Source organism: Rhinichthys klamathensis, unplaced genomic scaffold (genome assembly GCF_029890125.1).
Source record: "Rhinichthys klamathensis goyatoka isolate OS25496 unplaced genomic scaffold, OSU_Roscu_1.1 h1tg000313l_1, whole genome shotgun sequence".
NCBI lineage: Eukaryota > Metazoa > Chordata > Actinopteri > Cypriniformes > Leuciscidae > Rhinichthys > Rhinichthys klamathensis.
Genome location: NW_026606831.1, coordinates 995,655 through 1,007,328, shown reverse-complemented (window position 1 = coordinate 1,007,328; position 11,674 = coordinate 995,655). Strand labels below are relative to the sequence as shown.

Genomic DNA, 11,674 nt, shown 5'->3' with positions numbered 1-11,674 from the left:
TTTTTTTGAGATTCAGTGGAAATGACATAGGCTACACTGTGAGATAGCCTACAGTACAAATATTATGAGTGTCCCGTATTTTTCTATTAAAAAAAAAATACTATTTTGAATCTTTATCTGAAGTTGGTAACCCTGGAGACAATTCTATTCACTATGTGCTTTTTTTTTGTTGACGTAGCTGTAGCCATTATGTTGTGGCAGACATAAACAGTTTGAAAGGGTCAAATATTTTTCAAACTCAGCCCATTAATGGTGTGAAAGGTTTTCTTTTCCAGACTGGTACTCCAACGAGATACTGTGCCATAAACCACAACATGCCTATACTGCGCATGTGGTTCAACGCTGAAACTGAGCTGAGGCAGGATTTCCGCCTCACCAGAACAGCGATGCACAGCCTACAGAGGCTTTTGCAAAGGGAGCAGGACCATGGCTGGGGTAATGAGCTTGAAGTACTCATTTACACCTATTGGCTGGCACATGGACTCTCTTATCGGGTGGTGTCCAGTGTCTTTAATGTTCCGAAGGCTACAGTTCACCACATCATCCACAGAGTGGCCCAGCACATATGGGACAATCTGAGAAGAGCAATCTGCTTCCCTCTGACAGTGGACCTGCCTGCAGTTGGTCAGGGTTTTGTCAGCATTTCAGGAACCCCTGCATTCCACAATGTGGTTGGCGCAATCGATGGCAGCCACATACGAATAAAACCACCACAGCGTCACCGGTTAGATTATTTAAATTATAAAGGATTTTACTCCATCAGTATGCAGGCAATATGTGACTCAAATGGCAGGTTTCTGGACATTTATGTGGGGTACCCGGGGTCTGTCCATGACACACAAATTATGAAGAATAGCAGTTTTTATATCGCAAGACGGTATCCACCAACGGGCTACATCCTTCTGGGTGATGGTGGGTATCCTTGTTTGGAAACGCCGATTTGCCTCATCACCCCATTCAAGGAGCCAGTGCATGGAAGAGTACAGCAACAGTTTAATTACTGTCAGTCAAGGGGGCGCAGCATTATTGAAAGGGCGTTTGGCATGATGAAGACCAGGTGGAGGTCAACACTCTTCAGAGCTTTGGAGGTCAAGCCCACGTTTGCACCCCAGGTGATCGCCTCATGTGCTTTTTTGCACAATGTGTGTATGGACAATGGTGCTTGCCATGGCAGAGGCAGAGGTAGAGGGTTCTGAACTGCTGGCTGCAGAAGTGCTGGCTGGGGATGAGGGCTCAACAATCTCCTAAATAGTCAAAATTTGTTATTCAACAGAATAAACAGTCCCTGGACCACAAAAATGCAAAACTTTATTTACATTTACTATTACAGCCTCATAGCACAATTGGAGGGACAACTAAAAATCTTTGAAGTAATTTTTCTCAGTTCCACACTCTAGCGAGTTAAGGTATTTTGCCGGTAACACTTTACAATAAGGTTAATTAGTTAATGTATTAACTAACATTAACTAACCATGAGCAATACATTTGTTACTGTATTTGTTAATCTTTGTTAACGTTAGTTAACATTAATGTATTCTTGGACAATTTCTGTTGTTTCTATCTGGGTTGGTTTGGCAACAGGTCTGTTCCACAGCAGAGGAAATTGCGTAGTAGGTAAAAGAAGGTCATAAGGTTAAAACTAACTACATCACTAATAACTGAATAAAAAAACCACATCTAAATTTGTCAAGTCATTTGCATGAAAGGGGTTCTTATACATTATTGTTTATACTATTAACATAGAATAGAACAGTAGTATTGTGCTTTCTTTAAATCACTGGTGATTTTGTCCATCATCTTTCTAAGTCTTTCATACTGTATTTCATACTGTCTGAAAATATAATATGTCTACTACTCAAAATTAAAATATATATATATTCCTTTTGATACTTTTTCTACATACCTTCTGATACAGACTGTACCACTTCTTTTGCCTTGGAGCAGGTCGGTTACCTGCATCTGATGGCCAGACACCAGTGGAGGCAAAAGACCTAAAGCGCGAGACCCACTCAGTATCATCCATAGCCTTGTGGCTTTTGGATTGTTGTTTGGACATTTTCTGTGATGACAGATACGCAGTTTTATTCATGTTATAGTGTAATTACATTAAGTCATCATGGCAAGGGCCCAAAATGAGGGATTACAAAGAGAGAAAAAGAAAAGGAGAAAAAAGGAGCAAAATGTACACAATATCAATTTTTATCTACTCTCTTATCTTCTCAACATTGTTTACACACAGTTCTGCACTTATTGCAAGGTTTATCATCACTTTAATTTCACGTCTCTTGCAGGATTCGAACCTTTACCGTGGCAATCTCGCTTGTTCTCTAGTCTCGTAGTGCATTCCGGAAGTACTACATGCAATGCATTTTGGGTAACGTAGTCATTTTTAACACAGGAACTCTTTTACATATAAATCACCACAGTAATAACCCTGTGATTATGCAATTATGCACATGAATGCATTTAAAGCAAATTCTCTTGTAAGTAAACATATTTTGTGATGTAAACAAATCAATATTCAAATAATTAACTAAAAATGTTACATGTTACATTTAAAGCTATAACAGTATCTATTAACAGTGTATAACTGTAAATGTAAATAACTCTCCCATCATGTTTCCCCTCCTTTTTTTTTGAAAACTCATTTATTTGAAAGACTACATATGTGCAGCACAAGTGAATAAAACATATTCCAAATTGAGCATAGAGTGTTGGATTTTGTGAATAAATGTAAAATGATTCTGCAAGTAATTCTGGCTTTAGTTTTAACAATTACATTCAATGGATGACACTCGCTGTCCTGGTATTCAAGAGGAAATTAAATAAAAGCGTGAAGACTGTTCTTGGCTCCAATAAAATTATTAAACTTTATTGTAACAGACAGACAAACGACATGGAGAGAGAGACAAGTAATAGTGACAGCAACTATACACTCTTCCTCCAGACATCCAGGGTCAGTCCTAAGGCTGGACAGTACCACCGCTCCTTCAGCTGGGTGTGTCCAGTCCTTTTATTTTTGTCCTGGCCACACACCTTGCAGGTGTAGTTGTACTTTTCCTTTGTCAGCCTCTTCCGTGGCAGTTCGCTCTTTGACACTAGCTCCTCATCCTCCTGGGCAGCTTTTTTCAGCAATTGGAACATGTCTCAATAAACGTAAACTATTAGAAATTGCTATGAATCTATCAAATATGTCTTAAAAACAGATACAAATAGGATTGGTATGAATAATAATGTTTTGTTAATAACAAATTGTTATGATAATAATTATGACCGCCGGTACATCTAGTAATAATAATGAGAGAAGAAGGAGAAAATGCAGATTAAATTATGTCATAAATTATTTTTTAATTAAATACTGATTGGGCCAACAAGTTGCACACTCTTGCCAGGATTTGGACCTGGAGTCTCCCACCCAAAGGATGGACGTGTTACTATTACACCACAAGAGTTGTGTGTTTTTTTTTGGAAATAGTTGCATCAGCAACTAATTATTTTTTTCTATTTGCAACAGAAAATATACTTTTTTTTTTTTTTTTGCAACTATCCTATGTTTTTTCTTTTTTGAAAATAGTTGCAACATCAACTAATTATTTTTTTATTTTAAATAAATCCTTGGGAGGATGCTGAGGTTGGTGGGTGGGTTGCTGACCAGCCCTGGTTGGAGGACCAGCCCTGGGAGGATGCTGAGGGCGGTGGGTGGGTGGCAGGCCAGCCCTACGAGGATGCTGAGGGTGGTGGTGGGTGGGTGGCAGGCCAGCCCTGGGAGGATGCTGAGGGTGGTGGGTGGGTGGAGGACCAACCATGAGAGTGTGCCCTGGCTGGTAAGAAGACCAGCTCTGGTAGTATGTTGGGGATGGCTGGTAGGCAGAGGACCAGCCCTCCATACAGCTGTTTCGAGAGGAAGCAGCATCGTGTTTGGCAATAGCTGCGTCTCCCCCACCTGTGTGTGGAATAGCAGGTGTTCTGGAACTGTGTCGCTGGCGGATTTTTGCCTCACCTTCACGGTTCTCAGGCTCCTGGAACTCCAAAAGAGTGTATCCATGCTGAACTGGCTGTGATGGTAAGTCACGAACCTCCAGGAGGGACTTTTTAGCCACGGCAATCTGCTGTGGAAGCTGCACTCCCTGAAGTAAAGAATCCCGTTCAGTTCTCTTTTGGCGATCTTGCAGCCTGCAGAGACATAAAACAAAACACACAAGAGTAAATTTTTCAGTGTGTTAATTGTTAAAAAGTTTGTTCAAATATGCAATTCAATCAATTTATGAAGATATTAAAGATTAACTCACCAAGAGGACACAGTTGATGTTTACCAGTACCAGGTCACTCCTGTCCATGATCTCTCTGCAGTCCTCAACTAGCTGCTTGATGTGAGAGTATGCCATGACAATGGACTGAGGTATGGCAAATGTCCTCCCTTTATTGTCCTTTGGCCTATTTCTGGCTTCCTTGTACTCTTTGTACAGCTTGAGAGCAACACACTCTGAAATTCTGTTTTGGTCTGGTCTGTGAGCAGCCTGACCATGGACCATGAACAATCTGCAAATAGATGACCAAATCACATAGTGTTCATTATATATGCATGCACTCAAAAAAATGATATGTTGGCTTTACTTAACTTTTTTATGTAAACAGTTTTTATGTAACTTCAACATCCTGGAATTTGGTCATTTTAAGCGACCCAATTAAACTCTGAGCTAATGAGTTAATTAAGTGAATAATTGAGTGATGTTTGAGCATTATTGAAGACACCTGATGTTAACAAGCAGAATCTCTGAAGGAGAAAACCGGAATGTTTAAGTCACCATTATGGAGATAAGTGTGTGTTTTAGTTGGGCTCTTGACCATTAAATTATTAACTTTAGATTTTGTTTGGTTGCTGTACATGAGTTATAACAGCCGGATGAACAATGAACTAAGGAGATCTGATGGTGTTGGTTGTGATTTAACATAATCATTATTTCACAAGCATTTGACCTCAATCACTGAACTTACACTCACCGGCCACTTTATTAGGTACACCTGTCCAACTGCTCGTTAACACTTAATTTCTAAGCAGCCAATCACATGGCGGCAACTCAGTGCATTTAGGCATGTAGACATGGTCAAGACAATCTCCTGCAGTTCAAACCGAGCATCAGTATGGGGAAGAAAGTTGATTTGAGTGACTTTGAACGTGGCATGATTGTTGGTGCCAGAAGGGCTGGTCTGAGTATTTCAGAAACTGCTAATCTACTGGGATTTTCACGCACAACCATCTCTAGGGTTTACAGAGAATGGTCCAAAAAAGAAAAAACATCCAGTGAGCGGCAGTTATGTGGGCGGAAATGCCTTGTTGATGCCAGAGGTCAGAGGAGAATGGCCAGACTGGTTCGAGCTGATAGAAGGGCAACAGTGACTGAAATAACCACTCGTTACAACCGAGGTATGCAGCAAAGCATGTGTGAAGCCACAACACGCACAACCTTGAGGCGGATGGGCTACAACAGCAGAAGACTCCACCGGGTACCACTCATCTCCACTACAAATAGGAAAAAGAGGCTACAATTTGCAAGAGCTCACCAAAATTGAACAGTTGAAGACTGGAAAAATGTTGCCTGGTCTGATGAGTCTCGATTTCTGTTGAGACATTCAGATGTTAGAGTCAGAATTTGGCGTAAACAGAATGAGAACATGGAACCATCGTGCCTTGTTACCACTGTGCAGGCTGGTGGTGGTGGTGTAATGGTGTGGGGGATGTTTTCCTGGCACACTTTAGGCCCCTTAGTGCCAATTGGGCATCGTTTAAATGCCACGGCCTACCTGAGCATTGTTTCTGACCATGTCCATCCCTTTATGGCCACCATGTACCCATCCTCTGATGGCTACTTCCACCATGTCACAAAGCTCTAATCATTTCAAATTGGTTTCTTGAACATGACAATGAGTTCACTGTACTAAAATGGCCTCCACAGTCACCAGATCTCAACCCAATAGAGCATCTTTGGGATGTGGTGGAACGGGAGATTCGCATCATGGATGTGCAGCCGACAAATCTGCGGCAACTGTGTGATGCCATCATGTCAATATGGACCAAACTCCCTGAGGAATGCTTCCAGCACCTTGTTGAATCTATGCCACAAAGAATTGAGGCAGTTCTGAAGGCAAAAGGGGGTCCAACCCGTTACTAGCATGGGGTACCTAATAAAGTGGCCGGTGAGTGTATATTGAACCCAATTTCTGAGTTAAGTTTACCTTGCTGTCATTGTAGAGCATACTATTTTTAGGCTTTTCAATGAAATTCAAATGATCAAATCAAGAAATAAAAAATAAACTTCTTAAAAAATATCCTGAGTAGGCACACACAGACATCAAGAATCAGCATATGAATCTCAGCAATGGTGACAAACAGATCATAAGCTCATTATTTATTCATGCAGCAATGCATGATAGGAGCCATGAATGAGTTTTGATTGGTGGCACCCAGAATGCACTGCAACATGCTTTATAATTGTCACCATTGTTGAGATTCACAGGCTGATTCTTGATGTCTGTGTGTGCCTACTCAGAATATTTTTTTAGGAAGTTTCTTTTTTATTTATTGATTTGATCATTTAAATTTCATTGAAAAGTCTAAAAAATAGTATGCTCTACAATGACAATACTGCTATTATTCGTGAGGTAAACTTAACTCAGAAATTCGGTTTAATATAAGTTCAGTGACTCAGGTCAAATGATTGTGAAATAATGATTATGTTTTAAACACAACCAACACCATCAGATGACCTTTGATTATTGTTCATCCGGCTGTTATAACTCATGTACAGCAACCAAACAAAATCTAAAGTTAATAAGTTAATGGTCAAGAGCCCAACTAAAACACAGACTTATCTCCATAATGGTGACTTAAAGATTGCGGTTTTCTCCTTCAGAGATTCTGCTTGTTAACATCAGGTGTCTTCAATAATGCTCAATCATCACTCAATTATTCACTTAATTAACTCTTTAGCTCAGAGTTTAATTGGGTTGCTTAAAATGACCAAATTCCAGGATGTTGAAGTTACATAAACATATTATGTTTGTTTAACGAAACATAGTTATGTGGAACCGGTGGAACCTGTTTACATAAAAAAGTTAAGTAAAGCCAACATATCATTTTTTTGAGTGTGTTCACATATTGACATAAATATATTGATACAAATACTAAAGAATACAGCTATATGAGATGTAGATACCTCTCAGCTGCTTGCTGGCCTGGAGCAGAGCCACTGCGCTTTCTTGAAGCCCTCCAAGGTCCTGGCAAAGTTGTTTTTTTGCTCTTGAGGGTGTATCTGGTGGGGGTCTGGTCAAAGACACTTAGATGTGAGTATAACCTCAAAATCTCTGCCACTTCAGCATTGGAGAGTGCTGTTATAGTTCGGTTAAGCCCAACCAGGTAACCTGCCAAGGCATCAACTGCCTCCCATCCAGGAATCCCTCTGGCATCACACCTAGTGTCCTGTTACAAGAATTGAACCAATAAACCCGATTTTAAACATCTGGTACAAGAGCAAATATAAAGAAGCCCACATTTCTAATGGTGAAACATGATCCACTTTACCGTAGCTGGAGTGACAAGCCTGGTAAAGGTATCACTCTCAATTGGGGAGTGGACGGGACTTGCAGAGGCATCTCTCTCGTCAATTGGGGAGTGGACGGGACTTGCAGAGGCATCTCTCTCGTCAAATGGGGAGTAGACGGGCCCAGCAGAGGCATCACTCTCCTCTAATGGGGAGTAGACGGGCCCAGCAGATGCATCACTCTCCTCCAATGGGGACCTGGGATCTGGCCCGGGCCTAGGGCCACTGCTTCTAAATTGCTGAGGTGATGAATAAAAGTATACACAGAATAAAGAATAAATAAAGAATAAATAATCTTTAAATAAAAAAAAAATGTTTTGTCTGTTCTACATTAAAAATATACTGTTTATTAGTTTTCCAATATTTTTTTGATGTCTGATATACTGTTGACATAATATTACCTGCAATGTGAGGTCATGAGCCTGTGGTACGGTCACATCAGGACATTCGTCCTCGAGGTCTTCATCCAAGATCTCAGGCAGGATGTCACCAATACCAATCTGCTCGCTCAGAAGATCTCCTCTATTGAACTGTGCCAGAAGATACTCTACAGCAATACGCTCTCCTGCAATAAGTATTCACCAAGGGAAAAATTATTGTTTACTTGCCTACCATGTCACAGTATAGGTCTGATCATCATCAACAGCAGACTTTTCTTACCGGTAGGTTTCCCAGGGGGGATAAACTCTGGAAGAAGAGGTTTTCCCAACACTTTGTTGCTGAGCGCATTCACATTGGACATCAAACGAATGTTATACAGCTTTGTCCTGGATGTCTCAGTCATAGAAAGTGCTTGTGCTGACCGGTTTAAATTCCACCTTGACACACCCTCAAGCATGTACATCTGAGTGTGCAATGCATTGCATCTCCACCCTGATGAGACAAAAACAAGATCACTGATTACAACAAATTACTACAATATTATGTCAACATTCAAAAGCAAAATATACCATATGTATGTGAGGTTTTAACATGCCTGGAATGAAAACACACTGGTGCTTATGAAAGCTTTCCAGAGAGGAGGACCCTCTGCTGCATCTTAGCACATCCAGTGTCTTCTCTCCTTTCTCAAGCCCTGACCCAATGTTTGTGTAAAGCTGCACTCCTAGTGGATCCTGGATGCAAGCAAGGTGCTTTTGCTGTACCTCCCACACTTGAGACATGCGTTCGTGGTTAATAAGGTGCAGCCCAGTGCCGTCCACAAGGTGCCACATGGAGTCAAGAAGACTTTTGATGAGGGCACGGGTCTCCTCCACTCCCCGGGTTTTCCTGCGGCAGTGTTTGGCTAGCTCTTTAGAGCTGATGCTCGCCAACACCTGGGCATCTGTTGTCTCGTGGCCCTGATTCTTTTGCCTCAGCTCTGACCGCTTTGCCTCTTTCAGATGACTGATGTCCTGGTAATCCCACTCAAAAATGCAACTCGACAATTTGGAGCAGAATGTACCGTACAGTGGATGGTGTTCCGTGGTGAGACCGTTGGTGAATCGCCTCATAAAGTGGAACATATCCAACCGCACAGTGGACGTCCATGGCCGAAACCAATGGAGAACTGGGCTCACTCCTGTGTAAATTCACAAGATCATGAATACATTTTTTTGGGGTTTGTTTTGTCACTAACTGCCTTAATTTGGCAAAAAAAAAAAACATCAACACAAATTACAGGTAACCCACCTCTGTCACTGCAACAGTCTCTATCCACATAGATGGCGGCTGGCTGTGGCTCACCAGCATCCCTGTACCGTTGGACGATGCCTTGGCACAGGTCATCCAGCCCAGCCCCCTCGCCAGTTGTGAGGACAGAGTTGAGGACTTGGGCCATACTCGTTCCCCACATTGGACATCCATGTTGCCGTGTTCTCAATCCCCCCAGCCAGTTTTTTGGTCACCTATAATAATAAAAGTATATACATCATTAGCACATGTATTTTTATCAAACCCTAAAAGAACAAATGAGCTCAAGCTTGTATAGGTTTACATTTACCTTCTTATTGGAATCGAGCTTCAGAATTCTGCCAAACGTTGAAGTGATGACACCTTTGAGTTCATCAAGGTGACCGACAACATCGTTGGCATGCACTGTCTCGAACCACTGGGCCAGGGGCAAGGCAGAGAAGGGTGGTGGTGGGGGATAAACAGCCTGGGACTGTTTCAGGCAGGATCTCTTGTGAATTTCACAATCTGTGAAATATTCACAGGATCTCCTAGCCCACTCCTCACTGTGTGCCTCTTGAAAGGCCTGCTGCAAGTAACTGGAGCTATTCCCTGCTGTTCTAGGACGCAAAAGTGTCACACATTTTCTGTCCAGTGCCAGATGTGTAGTCAACACAGCAGGAAATGTGTTGCGGTTAGAGGGGTCAAGTTGCTTTAAAATGTCACTACTCCAAGGACAGACAGGTTGTTTGCACTGGCTGCACCTTGGGTAATCTCCCCCTATTAAATAGTACTTGCTATCCACATCAATGACCTCTCTGACCTTGGTGTAAATGCCAGAGTGGTGCATCTTTCTGTTACACAGAGTGCATTTCAGAGGGATGCCCCACATGCGCATTGGTGCCCACAGGAACATCCTCTGTCGAAAGTAATCATGTGGGTTTGGAGGTGCCACAGATCTGATTGGGCTTGGGGGGTGATGGCAATTCTCCCTGACATTCTGTCTCAGCTGCCCACTTGCGTCATAGAGGATGTGGGCAATCCACTCCAGATCACCTGGCTTGATGACCCGGAGGAACGGCTTTGGCAAAAACCTGGCCCGGCTTACCTCTGGAAAGCGCAGAGGGACTGGGAGCCCTGGTGCTGCGTGAGGAGGAGCAGAAGCAGCAGAAGGAAGAAGTGCTGTGCCACTCTGAGTCGCTGGTGCCATCTCAGATAGTGTGGAAGGGGTAGGAGCAGGAGCAACTTGGAGACGGATGGTTGGTGTCATCTCCTGGGCTGTGAGGCAGACTGGAGCTGGAGCATCCCGGGGAGAGACGATTGGTGTCTGTGTCATCTCTTGGGCTGGGGTAGTGGAGGGACGGGCTGAAGAGGTTAGAGGAGAAATGTTTGGGAGGTCTGTGGGAGATTTTAAGACATGACACTTCTCAAGGTGCTCTGATAACCTGACAGCACCCATGGCCTTTGTGCCGCAGTGCTCACACTGCTCCTGGACATGGAAGTCTGAAAGGTGCTCAGTAAACTGGTCAGAGAGCACTTCCTAAGCACAAAGGGAGCATGTCAAAGTATTATCACTGCTCCCTGTGTGCTGTGGACCTGCTGCGGCCCCTGTCTGCTGTGGACCTGCTGCGGCCCCTGTCTGCTGTGGACCTGCTGCGGCCCCTGTCTGCTGTGGACCTGCTGCGGCCCCTGTCTGCTGTGGACCTGCTGCGGTCCCTGTCTGCTGTGGACCTGCTGCGGTCCCTGTCTGCTGTCCTGACTGGGGGAAACAACATTTTGTATTTACTCTCTACCCTCATTTTGTATTTATCCTCTAAATCACACAAAACTCTGCATCAAAACAGTGATTTGGAGAATCAAGCACATACAACGAAGAACCAGCCATGGGGAACAGCTGTAGAGCAAGCATTTGTCAGCATCTTTGTCTCACATCATAAAAGAAGGTCTTTGGAAATGCACCAAATACATTCTTTTTTTTATTAATATTGTTTAATAATATTATTAATAATATTAATATTTGTCTCACATCATATGTTTAAGATTCAATGATATTACTTACATCATGGTAGCCACATTTGCAGGGGATCTTTTCCCAAAAATGTATTTTTTTCTGACCGTTAGGCCAAATGCAGGGGTCAGGGGACAATTCTTTATCCTCTCTAACACTGCCTTCCAATGTCTGCTCCCAGGTCTCTGGCCAGTGGAAAATTTATATTTTCCCTGGGCAAACAGCATCATGACGCCGGTCCAGAATGAATCTGGCTTTCCTTCCTTTGGCATCTCTATAGGACAAGAGGCAGTCATTAGGCTGTTGTAGGGAATATGTAGGCCTACATGCACAGACAGACAGACAGACAGACAGACAGACAGACAGACAGACAGACAGACAGACAGACAGACAGACAGATAGATAGATAGATAGATAG

General features: G+C 42.8%; 1 protein-coding gene across 1 annotated transcript; it reads left to right on the top strand.

The window, feature by feature from the left end:
• The first annotated feature begins 314 nt into the window (after positions 1 to 314).
• LOC130104613 (uncharacterized) lies at positions 315 to 1,196 on the top strand. The gene has a single exon (XM_056271245.1). It carries the CDS (start codon positions 315 to 317, stop codon positions 1,194 to 1,196), a length of 882 nt encoding a protein of 293 aa, XP_056127220.1.
• Positions 1,197 to 11,674: the final 10,478 nt, after the last annotated feature.